This window comes from Ranitomeya variabilis, chromosome 2 (assembly GCF_051348905.1).
Source record: "Ranitomeya variabilis isolate aRanVar5 chromosome 2, aRanVar5.hap1, whole genome shotgun sequence".
Lineage (NCBI taxonomy): Eukaryota > Metazoa > Chordata > Amphibia > Anura > Dendrobatidae > Ranitomeya > Ranitomeya variabilis.
The window spans coordinates 780,822,437-780,849,211 of NC_135233.1; the positions used below are offsets into that span (position 1 = coordinate 780,822,437).

A 26,775-nucleotide genomic window follows, 5' to 3' on the forward strand; every position below is an offset into this window, starting at 1 on the left:
AGATCGAGATCTTTGGTGCCAACCACACACGTGACGTTTGGAGACTGGATGGCACTGCATACGACCCCAAGAATACCATCCCTACAGTCAAGCATGGTGGTGGCAGCATCATGCTGTGGGGCTGTTTCTCAGCCAAGGGGCCTGGCCATCTGGTCCGCATCCATGGGAAGATGGATAGCACGGCCTACCTGGAGATTTTGGCCAAGAACCTCCGCTCCTCCATCAAGGATCTTAAGATGGGTCGTCATTTCATCTTCCAACAAGACAACGACCCAAAGCACACAGCCAAGAAAACCAAGGCCTGGTTCAAGAGGCAAAAAATCAAGGTGTTGCAGTGGCCTAGTCAGTCTCCTGACCTTAACCCAATTGAAAACTTGTGGAAGGAGCTCAAGATTAAAGTCCACATGAGACACCCAAAGAACCTAGATAACTTGGAGAAGATCTGCATGGAGGAGTGGGCCAAGATAACTCCAGAGACCTGTGCCGGCCTGATCAGGTCTTATAAAAGACGATTATTAGCTGTAATTGCAAACAAAGGTTATTCCACAAAATATTAAACCTAGGGGTTGAATAATAATTGACCCACACTTTTATGTTTAAAATGTATAAAAATTTAACTGAGCAACAAAACTTTTTGGTTTGTAAGATTTATGCATCTGTTAATAAATCCTGCTCTTGTTTGAAGTTTGAAGGCTCTAACTTATTTGCATCTTATTAAACCTGCTAAATCTGCAGGGGGTTGAATACTACTTTTAGGCACTGTATCTATGGAAATAGACATACACTGTGTTCCAAATTATTATGCAAATAATATTTCTTCATATTTTCTCTAAATTACCTATCTGAATTGCAGTCATTGTTATTTTCCAGTCATCTACTATTCTAGTATAATTGCAATGTTTTGGAAAAAACTGCCTATGAAAACAGTATCTTTAAAAAAAAAAATAAACACTCAAAATGCATGTTCCAAATTATTATGCACAGCAGAGTTTTCAACCTTTTTTTTTTTTATTTTGATCAAAAAAATTGTCATTTGTGAAGTTATAAGCATTATCAGCTTATTACAAAATGAAATCAAACAGTTTTCAAGTGAATACTTTATTCTAGGTGATGTTACATTTGCACATAGGACCTCTTGTTCGGAAGAAGCTTCTGAACTCTCTCGTCCATTGAATTTGTCAGTTTTTGGATGGTTTCTGCTTCAATTGTTTTGCATGTGGACAGAATACCCTCCCAGAGCTGTTGCTTAGATGTGAACTGCCTTCTGCCATCATAGACACTCCTTTTGATGATGCTCCAGAGGTTCTCAATGGGGTTGAGGTCAGGGGGAGATGGTGGCCACACCATAAGTTTGTCCTCTTTCATGCCCATAGCAGCCAGAGATGCAGATGTGTTTTTTGCAGCATGAGACGGTGCATTATCATGCATGAAAATGATCTTGCTGCGGAAAGCATGGTTCTTCCTCTTGAACCATGGCAGGAAGTGTTGTTTTAGAAACTCCACATAGATTATGGAGTTCATCTTTACCCCTTCAGGGATCATAAAGGGGCCGACAATCTCTCTCCCCATGATTCCAGCCCAAAACATTACTCCACCTCCTCCTTGTTGGCGCCTTAGCCGTGTTTTCATGGGGTGTCCATCCTCCACTCCATCCATCTGGACCATCGAGCGTTGCACGGCACTCATCGGTGAACAAAACAGTTTGGAAGTCAGTCTTCATGTATCGTTTGGCCCACTGGAGCCGTTTCTGCTTGTTGCAGTGGATAGAGGTGGTCGACAGGATGGCTTACGCACAGCTGCAAACCTCTGAAGGACCCTGCATCTTGTTGTTGTGGGGACGTTGGAGGCACCAGCAGCTGAAAAACTTGTCTGCTGCTATGACAAGGCATTTTTGCAGCTGCTCTTTTAACCTTACGCAATTGCCTGTTGGAAAGAGTCCTCAATTTTTCCTTATCAGCATGCACACGTGTGTGCTGGGAATCAGCCACATACTTCTTGATTGTGCGATGATCACGATGAAGTGTCTTGGCAATGTTGATTGTAGTCATGCCTTGACCTAAATACTCCACAATTTGTTGCTTCTCAGCAGCCGACATCCTTTTTCTTTCCCATTTTGGCAAAAAATGTAGGCTGCTTAATAATGTGGAACAGCCTTCTTAAGTAGTCTTGCCTTTATTTGGACACACCTGCCAAACTCATTTGCACAGGTATCTGCAATTGCTTTCAGTGATATAAAGAGCCCTGACACACATCACCATCAATGAGTTTAAATGACAAACAAAAAAATACTAACTTTATCACTCCTAAACTCTATGTGCATAATAATTTGGAATACAGTGTATATATATAGATATATCTGTATGTATGTATCTATCTATCTGTCTATCTATCCCATATCTATCTGTCTATCTATATATCCATCTGTCTATCTCATATCTATCTGTGTGTAATGGAATGTGGGTTGGATAAATGTAAAAGAGGAGGTTGGACAGAAATGACATCACAAATCTTTTTGAAGCTAGAGGAGGGAGGGGTTTGGGTGTGTTTTGGAGTGGGTGTGGTAGGTTCGTGCTTAGTAGCAGTGCAATGCATCATGGAACTTGTAGTATTAGAGCACAATAACTCAGGAGAAAGGAAGTTGTCGATTAACCCCATGAGAGCTGGATCCAGCACTGAAAATGTTCAGCTACAGCATGATAAAAGGTAATATTGCTAAAATAAAGACAGTGGATGTTTTCAGTGGCACATAATAGCAAGATTTATGGAAAAAAAAAAAAAAGTTTATTGTAGTGGACAACTTCTTTAATTTATTTCAGTTCAATACAAAAAGTGAAACTCCATATTTTAAAGAGTCATTACAAAGAGAGTGATGTCTTTCAAGTGTTTATTTCAGTTAATGTTGATTATGGCTTACAGCCATTAAAAACCCAAAAGTCACTATCTCAGTAAATTAGAACACTTTGTAACACCAGAAATGTTGGCCTACTGCAACGTCTGTTCAGTAAATACACTCAATACTTGGTCCGGGCTCCTTTTGCATCAATTACTGCATCAGTGCGGCGTGGCATGGAAGCGATCATTCTCTATGGGGTTAGGGTTAGGCGAGTTTGCTGGCCAATCAAGCAAAGTGATACTTCACCCTAAACCTCAAGCAGCTTGGATTGTGTGCCTCTCCACTCTTCCTCCACACTTTGGAACCTTAATTTCCAAATGAAATGCAAAATTTACTTTCATCTGAAAACAACACTATGGACCACTGAGCAACAGTCCAGTTCTTTTTCTCCTTGGCCAAGCTAAGACGCTTCTGGTGTTGTCTATTGGTCATGAGTGACTTGACACAAGGAATGTGAAACTTGTAGCCCATGTCCACTCTTTGTGAATCTAACCCAAATTTTTGAATGGCCTTTTCTTAATAATCCTTTCAAGGCTGCGTTTATCCCGGTTGCTTGTGCACCTTTTTCTACCACACTTTTTCCTTCCACTCAACTTTCCATTAATATGCTTGGATGCAACACTCTGTAAACAGCTAGCTTCTTTAGCAATGACCTTTTGTGGCTTACCCTCCTTGTGAAGTATGTCAATGACTGCCTTCTGGACATCTGTCAAGTCAGCAGTCTTCCTCATGATTGTGGAGCCTATTGAAACAGACTAAGGAAGCCTTTGCAGGTGTTTTTTGTTAATTCTAATTTACTGAGATAATGACTTTTGGGTTTTTCATTGGTTGTAAGCAATAATCATCAACAGTAACAGAAATAAACATTTGAATTAGATCACTCTGTTTGTATTGACTCTATATAATGAGTTTCACTTTTTGTATTGAACAACTGAAATAAATTAACTTTTTGATGATATTCTAATTTTATGAGAAACAGCTGTACATTTCCAATGTCTCAATTTTCTTTCATTTCTGTTTAGATACAGTATGAGAGAAGAATAAATGAACTTGAGGAACTACTTGCTCGAGAACCACTAAATGAACCACAAAAGAATATGAACAACATGGTAAAAGTTAAAGCCCTTGAGCAGGAACTTTCTATATGCAAGGATGCTCATCACTCCACCGTAATGAATTTTCAAAAAGAAATAGACACGCTTAAAGCAAAGAACTTGTTGCTTAAAAATGGAAATATCAAGTCACGTAATAATGAGGAGGAGGAGAATACTGATCAAGCAAGAATAACAAGACTGAACCAGGAACTTGTTTCTAAAAGTAAGGAGATACAAGAACTTTCCAAAACTGTGGAACGGCTTCAAAAGGAAAGGATGGTGATGCTCACTTTGAAACCCCATTCAAGCACAGTCAGCAGCAGAAATAAGCACTCTGGTCCGACTGCTGGTGATTTACCTCCTGCCTGTGAAAGCATAACAGAGAAGGAAGCTTTTCCTCTCGTATTGGATGAAAAATTATATCAGCTAGATACGTTTACAGATTTTAACATTTCTGACCTGCAACAACAAAATAAGAGACTAAAAGCTGAAGTAGTCAGATTATCAGAGCAAATGAACCAACAAGATACACAATATAAAACGTCTCTAGTTAATGCAGAGTATGCCCTAAAAAGGTCAGTACTTTCCATTCTTGGTATTTGAATGGTTGTCTCCACAAAATGTACTTCTGTGCTGTAAAAACAAGGGGATAAAACTTAAAGGCTTTTGTGTGTAAATTGGAAAAGACTATAAAATACATACAACTTGGTCTTATTAGAAAACACTCCTAAATCAGGGGTACCCAACCTTTATTTGATCCAAGGGCCATGTTGTCATTCTTGACCAATCCAGGGGACGCACTAAAAATTAAGTTGATATTACCTTCTGTGACCCTTTTATAGCTTAATGAAAGGATATACCATAAATTTCTATAGGCACAAATTCTCCTTACAGGACTCTTACCTCCACCACTCAGCACTCTACAGCTTTGTTCCCACAATGAGTTTCCGCGGACCTTTTGTCGCTTCATATTTTCGTTGCATCAAAAATGCAGCATCTTCCAGTTCCAGCAAAGTGGATGGGATTTATAGAAATCTCACACCCTCTGTGCTTTTTTTAACCAACATAAACTGACCTGTATTTCAAATCCGCAACATGTCAATTTCGCTTTCAAGGACGCTGTTTTATGTGCAGATTTTTCCTCATAGAATTGCATTAGATGCGAAAGAAAATGCAAGTTACAAACACACATAATACATACACGACTGTATAAATAAGGTTTTGTGAAAGCCAAATTCTAGAAAGTAGCTTTATTTAAAATACAATTAAAGTATGACATACCTAAAAGAGCCAAAAGTGCTATGAAAACACATGTGAAGAATACTACTCAAAAATGCAATAAAAAACACAAGTAACCTAATTCATCTAGTAGATGCAGAAGTGATACAGAAAATATGCAGCACCAAATACTCATTGTGGGAATGTAGCCTCATGCTATGTTCACACTGAGTTTTTTGACAATGATTTTGAAACAGATTCTGCTTCTAAACCCACATCAAAACCTCTGAATAAATTGGAAAAGCTCCTATAGTACATGCGGTGCTGTTTTTTCACATTATTTTGAACATTTCCCAGTTAAACTAATAGGAAGCTTATTCAAAGAGTATTTGAAGAACTTTTTATATGGATTTGCACGGATGGCCACCTGTGTAATTCACATACTTCTTTCTGGAATGTCAAACATGTTAATAGACCCCATTCTACTTACCGTATTTTTCGGACTATAAGACGCACCGGACTATAAGGCGCACCCAGGTTTTAGAGGTGGAAAATAGGGAAAAAAATATTTGAAGCAAAAAAAATGTGGTAAAATATTTAATAACATAAATAACATACTATTATATGTGGTGTTATTATATATAATAGTACGTTATTATGTTGGAAGCTGCGGGACCAGTGTGGTGTCAGTGAAGTACGATATGAAGACGCTGGAGGGTGAGTATAAGGGCTTCTTTCCACATGCGAGGCACACGTCCGTATCTCGCATGTGGAAACCAAGCTCTGGCGCCGGCACTTTGGAGCGGAGCTGTGCAGCTCCATGTGTTCCTATGCGGCCGCACGCTCCGCTCTGGAGTGCCGGCTCCACAGCTTGGTTTCCACATGCGAGATACGGACGTGTGCCTCGCATGTGGAAATGAGCCCTAAGAATGGGGGCACAGGGCTTATAGTGAAAGCACCACTCCAGCACTGCAAAATAACACTGGAGTGCTGCTTTAAAATCCCATGGGAGAACTATAACTCCCAGCATGTCCTGCAGATCCTATGACATGCTGGGAGTTATAGTTCATCAAAGGAGTGGCAGAGTGCTTTATTGTGTTTTGTAAAGACTGACCTCTTAATTGTGGCAGCCAGCCACACTGTTGTGAGGTAAAAGCTGGAGCATCCCATGGCTGCACACACACAGAGCCCTCCCTGTTGTTGATGCCTTTCCACAGCGCAGGACATAAGAGGAAGCTGCAGATTCTAGGTGGGAGTCTGAAGGACCTGTGATGATGTCAGAAGAGGGAGGGCTCTGAGCTGCCATGTGATGCTCCAGCCCGCCCACTTCTGACATCACACAGGTCCTCCCTGTGCACAAGACAGCTCAGCGTCCAGCACAAGCAGGTAGACAGCGATCTCCTGGCCTCTGCTGCTGCCTCCTCCTCCCCCGGACACACAGATTCTCCCCAGAATCAGTGCTGGGGAACTGTGTGTCCCTGCTTAAGTGCAGCATTCATTTGCTGCTCACCGCTCAGCTGATCGGTAGGCGGGGAGCCGCTAATGAATATTCACTGCACTTAATCAGCGGGGCCATGTGGTTTCCCCAGCAGCTGATTCCGGGCAGCGGGGACATCCTGAAGTGGGATAACAGTGCGATCCCACTCGCTGCTGCCCCCCTCCCCACATGCTATATCCGTACTATAAGACGCACCCACACTTTCCTCCCAAATTTGGAGGAAAAAAAGTGCGTCTTATAGTCCGAAAAATACGGTATGTATGAGGCATCCAGAGATGTCCACACCATTAGTACTTGCCAGTCCCTGCTCGCTACTCTTCTGTGTGTGGCTGAACACATATAGTTAACCTGTCAATCATTTTTCTGTCCATATGGTTGGGGGCCACACAGAATGAGATTGAGAGCCGCAGATTTTGCACCACTGCTGTAAATGAATGAATCTGTGCAAATTATTATATACCGTATTTTTCAGACTATAAGACGCACCTAGGTTTTAGAGGAGGAAAATAGAAAAAATGTGGTCAGTTCTGTACTAATGTCCCCAATCTAAGTATACATATACTCATACTGGTATGCATGGCCCCCTCATCTATGCATGGCCCACTTATCCCCATACTGGTATGCATGGCCCCTCATTCCCATCCTGGTATACATTGCATCCTCATCTCTATCCTGGTACGCATGGCCCCCTCATTCCTATCTTGATATGCATGGTTCCCTCATCCCAGTCCTGGTATACATGGTCCCCTCATAACCATCATGGTATTCATGGCCCCTTCAGCCCTATCCTTGTATGCATGCCACCCCTCATCCTTATCCAGGTATACATGGCCCCCTCATCCCTATCCTGGTATGCATGGCCCCCTTCATTCCCTTCCTGGTATACATTGCAGCCTGATCTCTATCCTGGTATGCAGGCCATCCCCATTCTGGTATGCATGACTGCTCATCCCTATCCCGATATACATGACCCCCTCATCCCCATCCTGGTATGCATGGCCCCCTCATCCTTATACTGATATGCATGGCCCCCTCATCCCCATACTAGTATGCATAGCCCCCTCATCCCCATCCTGGTATACGTGGCCACCCTCATTCCCACATGGCCCCCCTCATTCCCATCCTGGTATACATTGCACCCTCATCCCTATCCTGGTATGCAGGCCCTCCCCATCCCTATCCTGGTATGCGTGGCCCCCATCCTCATCGTGGTATACATTACCCCCATCAGAAAAACATAAAAAAAAATAAACCATTCTACTTGCCTTACCTGCACTCCCTTGCAGCGTCCTATTGTGATACCAGCAGCTGAGTTATGCTTGTATTCAGTGCATGTCAGTGACATCATGCCCTGCTTATAAGCCAAGGACAGCTGCCAGAATACTGACTGCTCCCCACGCCCGGGACTATGGGTGTGGGAGCAGTGAATATTAATTTCTCTTTAATGGCAAGTACTCTGTTAGCCGTAACCGCTGGCTTTCTGCAGCTGCTGGGCAATAATGAGTGCCTGCTACTAAAGAAAATTAATATTCACTGCTCTCCACTCCCAAGGTCGGGTTGAGCAGTGAATATTCATTCTCTTCAATAGCGGGTACATGTGATCGCCCAACAGCTGCAGGAGCCTGCAGCTGATAGTGTACCCGCTACTAAACAATGAATATTCACTGCTCTCCACTCCCATAGTCCCTTCCACCTGAAGCACTGGCTTCTGTGCATAGAGGGGTGAGGTACTATGGGCGTGGAAAGCAGTGAATATTCATTTTTCTTTAATGGGGTTAGCCGCTGGAGCTGGCTCCTGCCTTCTGTGACCCGCTATTCCGCTGCTCCCCACCTTCCCATCCAGAGCCACAGCAAGTACATCCGGACTATAAGACTCACCCCCCATTTATCTCCAAATAAAAATGTTAGGCTTGTCTAACCCCTTAGTTGTTGCAGTCAGTAGTAACCATAAGCTACCTTTAGACTGTCACTCATTATGTTGCTAGAATGCTGAAAGCCTGTCTTCCAGTCTTTAAATAACATTGGTGCTAGTTCTTCACTTCCTCCAAATTATATGTGAAGTCCTGCATCTGCATACTTATACCCACCACATGCAATGAACCTTGCCCTCTACTTCTCACTGGCTTCCCAGAGCTGTGTCTACAATGTGAATTTTTTCAGAAGTGGAAGGCAAGGTCCTGCACATGTGCTGGGTAATCGTCAGCTTTCAGGATTTCAGTTAATCGTAATTTGTGGAACAGTCTGTCAGTTAAACCAGAGTAGATATGGTAAGTTCAGAGAAGCTGATGAACATTAAAAGTCAAGCTGACTCTATTTTGCTTATTAATATGCAACAATGAAAATTTGAGGACCAAGAATTGGTCTGGCTGGCAAATTTTAGCCAGAGGTTGAAGAGACTAGCACATGGCACCAGCCCATAAATTGTGGTCTGTGTTTAACCTGTTTAATTCTGGCTGTCACATAAAAGTGACAAGACTACACCAGGAATTGCTTTCTAATTTGCAGTACCTTATACGTGATTTAGCTGTTATTAAAATCTGACTATGTAAATATGTTACTAGAACAAAGCATGCTACAAAGATATGGAACTATAACTGAGCTTACTATGTAGATATGGTATCTGAACCAAACTTGCTGCATAGATATAGCATCTGAACCAAGCTTTCTAAATAGATACGGCATTTGAATCAATATTGCTACATGGATGCAGTAGAAGCATCAAGCTTATTACATAGGTGCAGTACCAAGGTTATTACATACAACAGGTGAAATAAGTATTGAACACATCACTAATTTTCTAAGTAAATCTATTTATAAAGGTGCTATTGACATGAAATTGTCACCAGATGCCACTAACAACCCATCCAATCCACACGGGCAAAGCAAGCTATAGATGTCCATAAATTATGTGTAATAATGACAAATGACACCAGAAAAAGGATTGAACACACTTACATACACTTATTTAATACTTTTAACAAAATTCTTTGTTGGTGATGATAGCTTCAAGATGCCTCTTGTAAGGAGAAACTAGCCACATGCATTGCTCAGTTGTGTTTTTGGCCTATTCTTCCATGGGTTCCTTCTATCAACTCTGAACTTTAGTTCCTTCCATACATTTTTTTATTGCATTCAGGTCAGGTGATTGGCTGCGCCATTCTAACAGATTTATTTTCTTTCTCTGAAAGCAATTGAGAGTTTCCTTGACTGTGTGTTTGGAATCATTGTCTTGTTGAAATGCCCACCCTCGTTTCATCTTCATCCTTGTAGATGGCAGCAGACTTTTATCAAGAATGTCTCAGTACATTTGTCCATTCATCCTTCCTTCGAACATATGAAGTTTGCCAGGGCTGTATGCTGTTTTCAGGCCACATCATGATGTTCCCACCTCCAAACTTCACTGTTGGTATGGTGTTTTTGGGGTGATATATAGTGCCTTTTGAGGCCATGCCTTTTGGCCTCAAAGCATAGTGTGTATTATGGCATCCAAAGAGTTACATTTTGGTCTCATCTGACCAGACTATATTCTCCTAGTATTTAACAGGCTTGTCTAAATGTTGTTGAACAAACTTTACATGCACTTGAACATACTTTTTGTTCAGCAGTGGTGTCTTGCACGGTGAGCGTGCATACACACTATCGAGGTTGAAAGCATTACTTATTGTTTTCTTTGAAACAATTTTACTTGCTGATTCCAAGTCTTTCTGTAGCTTTCCACATGTGGTCCTTGGCTCTGGGACAACTCTACTGATAATTCTTTAAACTCCTCTGTTTGAAATCTTGCAGGAAGCACCTTGTTGTGGCCAGTTTATGGTGAAATTGATGTTCTTTCCACATCTGAATTATGGTCCCGAGTCCCGACAGTGCTCGCTGGAGCCTTCAGTAGTTTAGAATTTCTTCTGTAGCCAATGCTATCAGTATATTTTGCATCAATAAGGTTGCGACGATCTTGATACAGCTTGCTGGTTTTACCCATCATGAGATGTTTCATTTGTGGAACCCTGGTAATGAGACACCTTTTTATAGGCTATCAGTTGAACCGGCTGATATTATTTTTCAGTAAGTGGCAGGATTGCTTTCTTCTAATTACTGATACATTTCAGCCGGTGTCATGACTTTCCATGGCTTCTTGCATCTCTCTTCATGTAGAACAGGGGTGGGGAACCTCAGACCCCAACGCCATTTACGGCCCTCGATGACCTTTTTATCAAGCCCCCCTGGCAGATTCTCATAGACCGCATTCTTGCACAGGGAGGTGTATTTTGGTTACATCTAGCTCATTAATTTCTTCTTGCTCTGTTAGCACACACACCCACAGTGTTCACTACTGAACACTGAAGGGCATGCAATGAAAGATTACGTCCTGAAACCAGTGCCACAGTCATTATGCACTTTGTGGGCGGAATCTTTTCCTCCCCCGAAGGATGGTATAAATATCCAAATGGCCCTTGGCAGAAAAAAACATTCCCCACCCCTGATGTAGAAGAAAGATCCAGCATCAAGTCTTCCATAAAATTTCTAATTTCATATGTGGAAAAACTCCAAAAAGAACAAATCGCAACCGCACACTACCACCACCACCACTTAATATTAAAATACAAGGCAAACTCGTTTTGAATGTGTCCTTAATCATTGCACATTCAAAAGTGAACAGACAGGGTGTTATGTGATATTCTGGAACTGACACATTTTTGCTTGCAACCAATCACAACTCTGCTAAATGAATATTCATGTGAAATTATATATACACTCACCGGCCACTTTATTAGGTACACCTGTCCAACTTCTTGTTAACACTTAATTTCTAATCAGCCAATCACATGGCGGCAACTCAGTGCATTTAGGCATGTAGACATGGTCAAGACAATCTCCTGCAGTTCAAACCGAGCATCAGTATGGGGAAGAAAGGTGATTTGAGTGCCTTTGAACGTGGCATGGTTGTTGGTGCCAGAAGGGCTGGTCTGAGTATTTCAGAAACTGCTGATCTACTGGGATTTTCACGCACAACCATCTCTAGGGTTTACAGAGAATGGTCCGAAAAAGAAAAAAAATCCAGTGAGCGGCAGTTCTGTGGGCGGAAATGCCTTGTTGATGCCAGAGGTCAGAGGAGAATGGGCAGACTGGTTCGAGCTGATAGAAAGGCAACAGTGACTCAAATCGCCACCCGTTACAACCAAGGTAGGCCTAAGAGCATCTCTGAACGCACAGTGCGTCGAACTTTGAGGCAGATGGGCTACAGCAGCAGAAGACCACACCGGGTACCACTCCTTTCAGCTAAGAACAGGAAACTGAGGCTACAATTTGTACAAGCTCATCGAAATTGGACAGTAGAAGATTGGAAAAACGTTGCTTGGTCTGATGAGTCTCGATTTCTGCTGCGACATTCGGATGGTAGGGTCAGAATTTGGCGTAAACAACATGAAAGCATGGATCCATCCTGCCTTGTATGGAGCATCTTTGGGATGTGCAGCCGACAAATCTGCGGCAACTGTGTGATGCCATCATGTCAATATGGACCAAAATCTCTGAGGAATGCTTCCAGCACCTTGTTGAATCTATGCCACGAAGAATTGAGGCAGTTCTGAAGGCAAAAGGGGGTCCAACCCGTTACTAGCATGGTGTACCTAATAAAGTGGCCGGTGAGTGTATATGTGTATATATATATATATATATATATATATATATATATATATATATATATATATATAGTCTTAGTTACTCACCGGTTAACGGTGTTTTTCGGAGTCCATGACAGCACTACAGAGAGAGGGGATCCGCCCTTCAGGAACAGGAAACCTACAGATACATAAGGGCGGCACCTCTCCCACGCATCAGTTGGTTTACAGAGCACAAGAGGACCACCAAGGTTAATAGCATACATAATAAACAATGATACAATAACTAACTATTCACTACCCGTGAATTATATAAATAAAGGAAGAGGTGTACACCCAGAACTTAAGAAGACGGGAGGGTATGTACAGGTGCTGTCATGGACTCCGAAAAACACCGTTAACCGGTGAGTAACTAAGACTTTATCGGTCGTCCATGACAGCACTACGGAGAGAATTACAGAGAGTAACTAACTAGGGAGGGACTACAGCTTGCAGCACCCTTACACCAAAGGAAAGGTCAGAAGAGGCACCCAAGTTCAATCTATAGTGGTTATAGAATGTGTTTGGGGAAGACCAAGTAGCAGCCTTACAAATTTGGTCGATCGACACCTCCAATCTTTCCGCCCACGAAGCCGCCATAGCTCTAGTGGAATGCGCTTTCAGACCTTCAGGCGCCGGCTTGCCCTTTGAGATGTATGCCAGCGAGATAGCCTCCCTGATCCATCTAGCTAAAGTAGATTTTGATGCCCTGTGACCCTTCCTACTACCCTGATAGGACACGAATAGGGCGTTATCTATCTTCCAGGGATCAGTTACTGCCAGATATTCCAGGATACATCTTTTTACATCTAAAGTGTGTAGCTTCCTTTCCTTATCGTTAGTAGGATTGGGGAGGAAAGATGGAAGAACTATTTCCTGTGTTCTGTGGAACCTGGACACTACTTTAGGAAGATATGCTGGATCAGGGGATAGTATCACTCTATCATCTCTAAGCTGCATGTAAGAGGGAACCCTGGATAATGCTTGGATGTCGCCTATCCTACGCGCTGATGTTAGGGCCACCAGGAAGGCTACTTTAACCCCTTAAGCCCGTATGACGTACTATCCCGTCGAGGTGGGGTGGGCCTTAATTCCCGGTGACGGGATAGTACGTCATACGCGATCGGCCGCGCTCACGGGGGGAGCGCGGCCGATCGCGGCCGGGTGTCGGCTGCATATCGCAGCTGACATCCAGCACTATGTGCCAGGAGCGGTCACGGACCGCCCCCGGCACATTAACCCCCGGCACACCGCGATCAAACATGATCGCGGTGTACCGGCGGTACAGGGAAGCATCGCGCAGGGAGGGGGCTCCCTGCGGGCTTCCCTGAGACGATCGGTACAAGGTGATGTACTCACCTCGTACCGAACGTCTTCTCCCTGCAGGCCCCGGATCCAAAATGGCCGAGGGGCTGTATCCGGGTCCTGCAGGGAGCACTTCCGGGTCGGAGCAGGCTGCAGATGAAAGCTGCAGCCTGCTCCGATGAAAGTATGATCGCGGATCTGATAGAGTGCTGTGCACACTATCAGATCTGCGATCTGTGATGTCCCCCCCTGGGACAAAGTAAAAAAGTAAAAAAAAAAATTTCCACATGTGTAAAAAAAAAAAAAAAAAAAAATTCCTAAATAAATAATAATAAAAAAAAAAATATTATTCCCATAAATACATTTCTTTATCTAAAAAAAACAAACAAAAACAATAAAAGTACACATATTTAGTATCGCCGCGTCCGTAACGACCCAACCTATAAAACTGGCCCACTAGTTAACCCCTTCAGTAAACACCGTAAGAAAAAAAAAAAAAAAACGAGGCAAAAAACAACGCTTTATTACCATACCGCCGAACAAAAAGTGGAATAACACGCGATCAAAAAGACGGATATAAATAACCATGGTACCACTGAAAACGTCATCTTGTCCCGCAAAAAACGAGCCGCCATACAGCATCATCAGCAAAAAAATTAAAAAGTTATAGTCCTCAGAATAAAGCGATGCCAAAATAATTATTTTTTCTATAAAATAGTTTTTATCGTATAAAAGCGTCAAAACATAAAAAAATGATATAAATGAGGTATCGCTGTAATCGTACTGACCCGAAGAATAAAACTGCTTTATCAATTTTACCAAACGCGGAACGGTATAAACGCCTCCCCCAAAAGAAATTCATGAATAGCTGGTTTTTGGTCTTTCTGCCTCACAAAAATCGGAATAAAAAGCGATCAAAAACTGTCACGTGTCCGAAAATGTTACCAATAAAAACGTCAACTCGTCCCGCAAAAAACAAGACCTCACATGACTCTGTGGACCAAAATGTGGAAAAATTATAGGTCTCAAAATGTGGAGACGCAAAAACTTTTTTGCTATAAAAAGCGTCTTTTAGTCTGGTTTCACACTTGCGTTTTTATCTGCATGCGTTTTTTAAAAAAAACGCATGTGTGAAAAAATGCATGTAAACGCGGTAAAACGCATGCGTTTTTATAGAAAAACACAAGAAAACAAGAAAAAAACAAAAAACCCTAACCCTACCCCTAACCTGAAATACGTGGCACTGAAATACGTGGCACTGAAATATACGTTTATATACGTATATACGTATATAAGTGCCACGATATTTCAGTGGCCACGTATTTAAGTGCCACGTATTTAAGTGCCACGTATTTAAGTGCCACGTATTTAAGTGCCACGTATTTCAGTGCCACGTATTTCAGTGCCACGTATTTCAGTGCCACGTATTTCAGTGCCACGTATTTCAGTGCCACGTATTTACGTGCCACGTATTTACGTGCCACGTATTTACGTGCCACGTATTTACGTGCCACGTATTTACGTGCCACGTATTTTTCAGTGCCTGAAATACGTGGCACTGAAATTCGTGGCACTGAAATTCGTGGCACTGAAATATCGTGGCACTGAAATATCGTGGCACTGAAGTATTTACGTGCCACGTATTTTTCAGTGCCTGAAATACGTGGCACTGAAATACGTGGCACTGAAATACGTGGCACTGAAATATCGTGGCACTGAAATACGTGGCACTGAAATACGTGGCACTGAAATACGTGGCACTTAAATACGTGGCTCTTAAATACGTGGCACTTATATACGTGGCACTTATGACTGTCAGAAAATGTTCAGTAAACGGTTAGGGGTGAGGTTAGGGGTAGGGTTTCAGGTAGAATTGGGGAGCTTCCACTGTTCAGGCACATCAGGGGCTCTCCAAACGCGACATGGCGTCCAATCTCAATTCCAGCCAATTCTGCGTTGAAAAAGTAAAACAGTGCTCCTTCCCTTCCGAGCTCTCCCGTGCGTCCAAAAAGGGGTTTACCCCAACATATGGGGTATCAGCGTACTAGGGACAAATTGAACAACAACTTCTGGGGTCCAAGTTCTCTTGTTATCCTTGGGAAAATAAAAATTTGGGGGGCTAAAAATCATTTTTGTGGGAAAAAAAATATGTTTTATTTTCACGGCTCTGCGTTGTAAACTGTAGTGAAACACTTGGGGGTTCAAAGTTCTCACAACACATCTAGATAAGTTCCTTGGGAGGTCTACTTTCCAATATGGGGTCACTTGTGGGGGGTTTGTACTGTTTGGGTACATCAGGGGCTCTGCAAATGCAACGTGACGCCTGCAGACCAATCCATTTAAGTCTGCATTCCAAATGGCGCTCCTTCCCTTCCGAGCTCTGTCATGCGCCCAAACAGTGGTTCCCCCCCACATAGGGGGTATCAGCGTACTCAGGACAAATTGGACAACAACTTTTAGGGTCCAATTTATCCTGATACCCTTGTGAAAATACAAAACTGGGGGCTAAATTTCATTTTTGTGAAAAAAAAAATAAATAATATTTTCACGGCTCTGCGTTATAAACTGTAGTGAAACACTTGGGGGTTCAAAGTTCTCACAACACATCTAGATAAGTTCCTTGGGGGGTCTAGTTTCCAATATGGGGTCACTTGTGGGGGGTTTGTACTGTTTGGGTACATCAGGGGCTCTGCAAATGCAACGTGACGCCTGCAGACCAATCCATTTAAGTCTGCATTCCAAATGGCGCTCCTTCACTTCCGAGCTCTGTCATGCGCCCAAACAGTGGTCCCCCCCCACAAATGGGGTATCAGCGTACTCCAGACAAATTGGACAACAACTTTTGGGGTCCAATTTATCCTGATACCCTTGTGAAAATACAAAACTTGGGGGCTAAAAAATCATTTTTGTGAAAAAAAAAAATATTTTTATTTTCACGGCTCTGCGTTATAAACTGTAGTGAAACACTTGGGGGTTCAAAGCTCTCAAAACACATCTAGATAAGTTCCTTAGGGGGTCTACTTTCCAAAATGGTGTCACTTGTGGGGGGGTTTAATGTTTAGGCACATCAGGGGCTCTCCAAACGCAACATGGCATCCCATCTTAATTCCAGTCAATTTTGCATTGAAAAGTAAAATAGCGCTTCTTCCCTTCTGAGCTCTGCTATGCACCCAAACAATGGTTTACACCCACATATTGGGTATCAGCGTACTCAGGACAAATTGTACAACAACTTTTGTGGTCTAATTTCTTCTCTTACCCTTGGGGAAATAAAAAAATGGGGGTGAAAAGATCATTTTTGTGAAAAAATATGATTTTTTATTTTTACGGCTCTGCATTATAAACTTCTGTGAAGCACTTGTTGGGTCAAAGTGCTCAACACACATCTAGATAAGTTCCTTAAGGGGTCTACTTTCCAAAATGGTGTCACTCGTGGGGGGTTTCAATGTTTAGGCACATTAGGGGCTCTCCAAACGCAACATGGCGTCCCATCTCAATTCCAGTCAATTTTGCATTGAAAAGTCAAATGGCGCTCCTTCCCTTCTGAGCTCTGCCCTGCGCCCAAACAATGGTTTACACCCACATATGGGGTATCAGTGTACTCAGGACAAATTGCACAACAATTTTTGGGGTCCAATTTCTTCTCTCACCCTTGGGAAAATAAAAAATTGGGGGTGAAAAGATCATTTTTGTGAAAAAATATGATTTTTTATTTTTACGGCTTTGCATTATAAACTTCTGTAAAGCACTTGTTGGGTCAAAGTGCTCACCACACATCTAGATAAGTTCCTTAGGGGGTCTACTTTCCAAAATGGTGTCACTTGTTAGGGGTTTCAATGTTTAGGCACATCAGGGGCTCTCCAAATGCAACATGGCGTCCCATCTCAATTCCAGTCAATTTTGCATTGAAAAGTCAAATGGCGCTCCTTTGCTTCCAAGCTCTGCCATGCGCCCAAACTGTGGTTTACCCCCACATATGGGGTATCAGCGTACTCAGGACAAATTGTACAACAACTTTTGGGGTCTATTTTCTCCTGTTACCCTTGGTAAAATAAAACAAATTGGAGCTGAAATAAATTTTGTGTGAAAAAAAGTTAAATGTTCATTTTTATTTAAACATTCCAAAAATTCCTGTGAAACACCTGAAGGGTTAATAAACTTCTTGAAAGTGGTTTTGAGTACCTTGAGGGGTGCAGTTTTTAGAATGGTGTCACACTTGGGTATTTTCTATCATATAGACCCGTCAAAATGACTTCAAATGAGATGTGGTCCCTAAAAAAAAATGGTGTTGTAAAAATGAGAAATTGCTGGTCAACTTTTAACCCTTATAACTCCGTCACAAAAAAAAATTTTGGTTCCAAAATTGTGCTGATGTAAAGTAGACATGTGGAAAATGTTATTTATTAAGTATTTTGTGTGACATATGTCTGTGATTTAAGGGCATAAAAATTCAAAGTTGGAAAATTGCGAAATTTTCCAAATTTTCGCCAAATATTCGTTTTTTTCACAAATAAACGCAAGTTATATCGAACAAATTTTACCACTAACATGAAGTACAATATGTCACGAGAAAACAATGTCAGAATCGCCAAGATCCGTTGAAGCGTTCCAGAGTTATAACCTCATAAAGGGACAGTGGTCAGAATTGTAAAAATTGGCCTGGTCATTAACGTGCAAACCACCCTCGGGGCTTAAGGGGTTAAGGGATAATTTTTTAATAGAGGCTGATGCAATTGGCTCAAATGGGGCCTCTGTCATGGCTGAGAGGAGTAGGTTCAGGTCCCATGGCATGACCCTATTCTTCACCATTGGCCTAGACCGTTTTGTCGCTCTGATGAATCTGCTGACCCAGTGATTCTCAGCAATGTTGCAGCCAAAGAGAGCCCCTAAGGCTGATACCTGCACTTTAAGTGTATTTGGGGGATAACCCCATATCCAACCCCTTCTGTAAGAATTCTAAAATCTGGTCTATTGGTATTGACTGACCAGCTATTACCCCCGAGTTTTGAAGGAACTTCTTCCAGATCCTAACATAAATCTTTGTGGTGATTATTTTTCTGCTCTTCAGCAGAGTGTTAATGAGGCCCGGAGAGAACCCCCTATCCTTTAACAGCGCCCGCTCAAAATCCACGCCGTCAGATGAAGGCCAACCGCCCGAGGATGGTAGACTGGGCCCTGGGATAGGAGATCCGGGATGTCTGGCAAGACCCATGGGTCGGATATCGACATAGCCCTCAGGCATGGAAACCACGTCCTTCTGGGCCAGAAGGGGGCAATTATTATTACTGTGGCTTTGTCCTTCCTGATTTTCCTCACCACCAGAGGAAGTAGAGACAGGGGAGGAAAGGCGTAGGCTAGCCTGAAGTTCCAGTCTATGAGGAGGGCGTCTACTGACAGAGGATTTTCTCTGGGGTTGAGAGAGCAGAATTGTGCCACTTTCCTGTTTTCTTTTGTGGCAAACAGGTCTACCTCTGGTTGACCCCATCTTTCCACGATGAGGTTGAAGATGGAGTCGTTCAGGGACCACTCTCCCTGCCTCAATGTGTTGCGGCTTAAGAAATCCGCCGTAGTGTTTTCTGCCCCTCTTATGTGAAGAGCCGTCAATGAGAGAAGATGTTGCTCTGCTAGATGGAATAGACGATCTGCTACGCACATTAGGGATTTGGAACGAGTCCCGCCTTGGTGATTTATGTATGCCACGGCGACCCGATTGTCCGAGAATACCCGCACGTGGTGGCCCTGTAGATAGACAAGGAGTGATTTAACTGCTTGTTCCACAGCCGTTAACTCCTTTAGGTTGGAAGACATTTCTATCTGATCCCGATCCCAAAGCCCCTGGACCAACGTATCCCCCATGTGAGCCCCCCATCCAGAAGGGCTAGCGTCCGAGGTGACTATACGAGTTACATTATATTCCCAGGGGACCCCTGTGGACAGGTTCTCTTGGTCTAGCCACCATCCGAGGGACATAATAGCGTCTTGGGATAGGGTCATCAGGCTCTCCAGACATCCCCCCAACCTTTTTTGTTGTAACAGCACCTCGCCCTGAAGTATCCTCGTATGATACTGGGCCCATCGGACCGCTGGAATACAGGACGAGAGAGAGCCCAACAGAGACATGGCTCTTCTAAGGGACATGGTGGGGTTTTTAGAGGCATTCAGCACCTGAAGGTGCAGGCGATCAATTTTCTCTTCAGGCAAACGGCATTCCTGAACCTGGGAATCCAGGGTCAGGCCTAAAAATCGCTGCACCGTCATGGGCTGTAAGCGTGATTTTTTAACATTTAACATCCACCCCAGACGCTCCAGAGCAGACATCACTTTATGTAACTGTTCCAGACAGTGATCTGCCGTTTTACCTACGATAAGGAGATCGTCCAGGTAGGGGATTATTAGAATGTTGGACTCATGCAGGTGTGCCATAACTTCCGCCATAACTTTGGTAAACACTCGAGGGGCGACCGATATACCAAAGGGGAGGGCCCTATACTGGAAGTGTCTGATTACCCCATCCAACTTTACCGCCACCCTCAGGTATCGTTGGTGACCTGCATAAATAGGGATATGGTAATAGGCATCCTTCAAATCCAATACTACCATAAAGCAGTTTTTAAACAGCAGCTTTATTGCGGTGTTAATAGTTTCCATCTTAAATGATTGGACGGTCAGGAAATTATTAAGAGCCCTAAGGTTAATAATTGTTCTGAAGGAGCCATCAGGTTTACTTATTAGGAATAGAGGAGAGTAGAATCCTCTACCCTGTTCTCCTTCCGGAACCTCTGACAGGACATTCTTATTGAGCAGGTCGTGAACTTCTGCTTCCAGGGCCGCCTGTTCTGCTGGATAGGACCTGAGTGGGGTAACTCTGAAGAAGTTCTGAGGGATGGAAGAGAACTCTAGCCGCAGACCCGTAGCTATTAACCCCAGCTTTCTCCAGCAGTTCGTCTAGGACTGGACCAAACAGGTATTCCCCTTCGCATGGGATAGAGCACAGATGGGATCTGGATTGAAGGTCACCCGGCCAACATTTCAGCCATAGGGCCCTGCGTGCTGCGTTTGATAGTCCGGCCGCCCTAGCCGCCATTCTTGCCGAATCCGCAGATGCGTCCGCGAGAAAGGCAGCGGCATTCTGAATTGTTGGCAGGAATTTCAACATAGAATCTCTGGAAACACCGCCTTCCAACTTAGACCCTAGCTGATCCAGCCAGACCATCATCGATCTGGCTGCACATGTTGCGGCTACAGCAGGTCTCAGGGCACCCGCCGACATCTCCCATGTCCCTTTAAGGAATGAGTCAGCCTTCTTATCGAGAGGATCCTTTAGGGAAGCCATGTCGTCGAAGGGGATAGATGATTTTTTAGACGCCTTAGACACCGCTGCGTCCAATTTCGGCGCCTTATCCCATGTATTCACCATGGGGTCCTCAAAGGGTATCTGCGTTTAAAGGCAGGTGGAAAAGAGCCTTTCTTCTCTGGTTTTTTCCATTCCCTTTTGATGAGGTTCTGGACCTTGTCATTGAGCGGAAAAGACCTATGTTTTTTAGGGTCTAGACCGCCAAACATTAGGTCCTGTGTAGAGAGTTCTGGCCTTTCATCAGCCACACCCATGGTGGATCTAACTGATTTAATTAGTTTGTCCATTTGGTCCAATGGGAAACAGAACCAGTTAGACTCCTCTTCCGAAGAGGACGCTGAGGAGACAGAGGCATCTGACTCATTCTCCCTACTAGGGCCAGCGGACGAATCCGAATCTGAGGCGCTAGGCTCCCTTCTTCTTTTGGAAGGCTCCCGGGACAGGGATTTCAGGGAATCTTTCACCTCCTTCCTGATAATCTCCCTAAGGTTTGATGTGAAATCAGGAGACTCTTCCGCCACCTATGGGAGCGGAGAAAAAGGCTATGTAATTTATCTGGCGCTACCGCTATCAGAGTCCCCATCAATTTATTTCCTACCGTCTGCCGTACACACGACTGACAAAGTCTCTTAGGGTAGGCGTCTGGCAAAGGGCAAGCGCATAGCGCGCACTCCTTGTTTTTTGTTTTACCAGCGCTTTTTTTCCCCTACGGAAATAAACATAGGAAAAGACTGCATCAGGGTACATTCACGAAGATCTCTTACCCAGGCAGTAGCGGTAGGTACCGGATTACTGGGGGGTCGGTCCAGATCCTTCTGTTTATATCTGCGACCGGGCTGGTTACTGCGTCCGCGGGCCTTCGGCTGGGGGTTCGCATGGGACTTCTCCGAGGATCTGTCCTGCTCCTGCTCCAGCAGACCGACGGCAGCTTCCGGCTCATCCATAGCTGCAGATGGGCTCACAAGCAGCCCTGCAGCGTTATGCTCGGCTATATATAGCCCACCCCTGAATATGGAACATGTGCAGGTGTGTGGCCAGAATCTTTTCCTCCACCTGCAAATCCGTGCCCACCCCCGCCTCCGACCGCCCCACCCCCGCCCCCGCCGCATGCAGGACAGTGGTGATTTTGCAAAAAAACCGGCCGGCGTCCAACTTCCGGTTTTAGCCCCGCCCCCTGCGCGTCACTTCCGGTATCGGCCTGAGGGCTCAGGAACGCACCCGGAAGCCGGGGACAGCGTCACCGGACCCCCTAGCCGCCCGCCGCTACACCACCGCCGCCAGTGGCCGCAGCACAGCGGCGGAAGCGGCAGAAGCCGGCGCCCGACCCCCGGCCTGCCGACAAAAAAAGGAGCTCACAGGGCGCCGCACCACACCGCACTGCACCGACGGGGACTAGAGGCGGGGAAGACCGAGGCCCAGGAGGGTGAGCGGACCCCGGGGGGGGGCATACTCACCTCGCTGACCACTGGAGATGGACCTCCTCCGGACGTCGCTCCACCCTGCACCGCTCACTGTCGTGGAGTCCTACCCGGACCCACCGTGGCGCTTCCAGGGACCCGCACTGCCCGAGGTAGGAGACCCCCTCGCTACCTGGGTCGGACAGCCGGCCTGGGTATTGATAGGAGAAACAAAGTCGTATCTGCAGGGAATCCTGTCCTCCAGGAACAGGAAACCAACTGATGCGTGGGAGAGGTGCCGCCCTTATGTATCTGTAGGTTTCCTGTTCCTGAAGGGCGGATCCCCTCTCTCCGTAGTGCTGTCATGGACGACCGATAAATATATATATATACAATTCAAAAAAGCAGGCAGCACCCCATATCCTTTGAATAATGTGCAGGATTTATTCAAACCCACTTGTCTGGGCAACGTTTCGGATCTAAATGAGCCTTTCTCAAGCCTTGAGAAAGGCTCATTTAGATCCGAAATGTTGCCCAGACAAGTGGGTTTGAATAAATCCTGCACATTATTCAAAGGATATGGAGTGCTGCCTGCATTTTTTGAATTGTATGGACTTGGGACAATCAGTGGACAGGTTGTCTGGAGGCTTTGCACCCGAAGATAAGTAAAGGATTTGTGCTGTTCCTATTTTTCTTAATATGTGTGTGTGTATGTGTATATATATATATATATATATATATATATATATATATATATATATATATATATATATATATATATATATACAAAGAATTGAAATATTCATAATGATATATAAGGTTTTGTCTAATCTTAATACCTAAAGGTAATCTAGTTTTCACAGTTTACAGCCACCAAGTTTCACGGTCAATCAGTGTGCCCTTATAATCTTTACCCCTGAATGGTTATTTAGTCTTTTCAAGCGCTTTCTCTTTCTTCATGTGTTCAATACTTTTTCTCTGTGCCCTTTCTCATTACAACACATAACATAATTTATGGAAGTCTATAGTTTGATTTCTGTGTGGATTGGATGGGATGTTACAGACATCTGGTGAGAATTTCATGTCAATACCAGCTTTAGAAAAATGTTTACTTTGAAAATTGGTGACATGTTCAATATGTATTTCATCCACTGTAGATGCAGTGCCAGTACCAAGTATACTACATAGATTCAGTACCAGGAGCAATCTTTTGACATGGATACTGTAACAGAATAAAACTTACTATGCAGATAGAATAACAAAAGCAAGCTCAATGCAAAGATATTTGAAAAATGTTGGAAAAACAAAGTGTGTTGCTTAAAAATGTCATGTTGTCTATATACAGTTATATGAAAAAGTTTGGGCACCCCTATTAATCTTAAGCTTAATGTTTTATAAAAATTGTGTTTTTTTGCAACAGCTATTTCAGTTTCATATATCTAATAACTGTTGGACACAGTAATGTTTCTGCCTTGAAATGAGGTTTATTGTACTAACAGAAAATGTGCAATCTGCATTCAAACAAAATTTGACAGGTGCATAAGTATGGGCACCCTTATCATTTTCTTGTTTTAAATACTCCTACCTACTTTTTACTGACTTACTAAAGCACTTTTTTGGGTTTTCTATCCTCATTGAGCTTTGAACTTCATAGCCAGGTGTATGCAATCATGAGAAAAGCTACTTAAAGTGGCCACTTGCAAGTTGTTCTCCTGTTTGAATCTCCTCTGAAGAGTGGCATCATGGGCTCCTCAAAACAACTGTCAAATGATCTGAAAACAAAGATTATTCAACATAGTTGTTCAGGGGAAGGATACAAAAAGCTGTCTCAGAGATTTAACCTGTCAATTTCCACTGTGAGGAACATAGTAAGGAAATGGAAGAACACAGGTACAGCTCTTGTTAAGGCCAGAAGTGGCAGGCCAAGAAAAACATCAGAAAGGCAGAGAAGAAGAATGGTGAGATCAGTCAAGGACAATCCTCAGACCACCTCCAGAGAGCTGCAGCATCAACTTGCTGCAAATGGTGTCACCGTGCATCGGTCAACTATAACTATATAACTATATAAGTGTTTTCTGACATCTGTATTCATTGAGGCGCCAGAAGCAAAATATTACCGCTTCTCCACATCTATTCATTTTTACAATGTAGTCACTTAATTCATCTTATTCCATAAGCTTGATATTGTATTATTTTCTACTTTATTCCAATTTTTGTTTTCTTATATATATCTGTCTTTTATCTTTAATTCTTAAGCTTTTGAACAAATTAACTCCTTTTCATAGACTGATGATCTAATGAAAACGAATTATGGTAATTTTTCAATTAAATGCAATTATTTACTTTTTCTGCGATATAAAATTAATTCTGTGAAAACGTAGGAAAGGTTAGTTGTAAAATGTGCGTATGTTATTTGTTTTAGTTTTGGACTTTGATAATATCCATTCCTTTTTATGTTGATTTGTAGATCAAAAGAAGAGGCAGCTCAACAGGTGGCTTCACTTAGACAGTCGCACCAGAGAGAGATGGAAAAGCTAATTTGTCAGCAGGCATTAGAACATTCTTCATCTAGGGTGGCTGAGCTAAGTAGTACACTTTCAACTCAAGAGGTAATGTACCGTAGTTTCCTAATGTGCTGTTTTTGTTTAGTTTTTTTGTTTGTTTTTGTCACATCAGGCATTTTTTCTTTTTCTATTGATTTTAGATGTTAAATTTCGAGGGGTTTTTTTTCAGACAAGCATTTTAATAATTGGCAAGTTGATTTTCTGTCCTACTCGCTGAAAAATAACACTTTAATGAACAAAAATACACACACGCGATGTGCAATATAGATGTATTTTTTCATTTAAATCAATATGAAGTTTATTCAAAGAATATTTTAAGCAGGATCGACTCCAAATTCCAAGTTAAAAAAGCTGTGAATATACCTAAAAATTATAATAATAATAATAATAATCTCTTTATTTATATAGAGCCAACATATTCCGCAGCATGTTACAGTTTTTGCACATTATCATCGCTGTCCCCGATGGGGTTCACAATCTAAATTCCCTATCAGCGTGTCTTTGGAATGTGGGAGGAAACCGGAGAACCCGGAGGAAACCCACGCCGACACGGGGAGAACATACAAACTCCTTGCAGATGTTGTCCAAGGTGGGATTAGAACCCAGGACTCCAGCGCTGCAAACTGCCAATATAAGTCCAAAAGAGACTTGGTCCACACATGAGAAACAATTTTCGATGCAGCTGTCATACTTTGCCTTCACGTTACACGTAGTATTTTTCACATATTATGCTGTGGTTTTTACCCTATACATTACATTTAAACAGTTAAATGTGGAGTGATAATCTGTCACCTAGTTCCCTGCATATTTTTACTGCTACTTGAGGATGGGTTTTTAAATACGCAAACATTCACCCTTTGTATAGTACTGTATATTACCAGAAATTTGCAGTTAGCAGTCTGCACCACAAATCCATTACAATTCTTCAAGGTGTGACCTGGACCGAAAGGTTTTAATTATTCCCAAATGCTTTTGTCTCTAGGGGTTAACAAAAAACACCGGGTTAAATATTTGCAGAAAACCTATAAATTTGCCCTTGGAGCTCAAGTCACTAAACACTAAATACTGGAGTAGTAACCTTACATCTTTTCTTTCTCCCTGATTACATATTACCATTTTAAAAAATCATCTAGAGGTGAGCGAATCGAATCAAAAGACCGCATTCCAGCAGCCACCTCTGTGGTTTGTGGCCGCCCGATGGTAGCCTTCTGTCTGGATCTCTGGTGCCGCTTTTTGATTTTTAAGCTTAGCGCTACATCCTCATCATTGCAAGACCAGGATCCTGTGAACTGATTTGCTTATTAACCTGAGCAGTGGTTTTCCCCCTTCACTTTTTTATCGTGGAGTCCGACAAACCATAACTTTTAATGTCTTTGTTGATGTATCCATATGAAGACTTGTTTTTTGGGGGGAGATTTTAATTTGTCAGTTTCAACGTTTTTGAGTATATACCCAGTTGGATCTAATACATTGTAGTATATGGCAGACCCAGAGCCCATATTTAGGCCTCATGTTGCCAAAGCAACCCATTGCCACCCCATAATTGCTTTGCAAAGGTTGCCGATGACCTGTAAAATTGGCTGGATGTTACACCCAACTCTTGTTGTGGTTACTCTTGTGCTTCTGCCTTCTTTGGGATGTAACTGTTCGTCCTGATACAGTAACTGGCAGTTAAGGTAATAGAGTTAGGGTATGTGTCCACGGGCCGGATTACATCCGGAATAGCTGCGGATTGAACGCTGTGCACAACCGCAGCGTTCAACCCGCAGCGTCCAGATGTTACAGCATAGTGAAGGTG

At 43.1% G+C, this 26,775-nt stretch overlaps 1 protein-coding gene across 4 annotated transcripts in view; it reads left to right on the forward strand.

The window, feature by feature from the left end:
• The window catches only part of CEP162 (centrosomal protein 162), a 280,487-nt gene that overhangs the window by 239,117 nt on the left and 14,595 nt on the right, over nucleotides 1-26,775 (forward strand). For all 4 annotated transcript variants that reach the window (XM_077289793.1, XM_077289792.1, XM_077289791.1 and 1 more), the window contains 2 exons: nucleotides 3,916-4,562; nucleotides 24,881-25,022. In XM_077289793.1, the coding sequence (XP_077145908.1) occupies nucleotides 3,916-4,562; nucleotides 24,881-25,022 (789 nt within the window). The remainder of the gene's footprint in view (nucleotides 1-3,915; nucleotides 4,563-24,880; nucleotides 25,023-26,775) is intronic.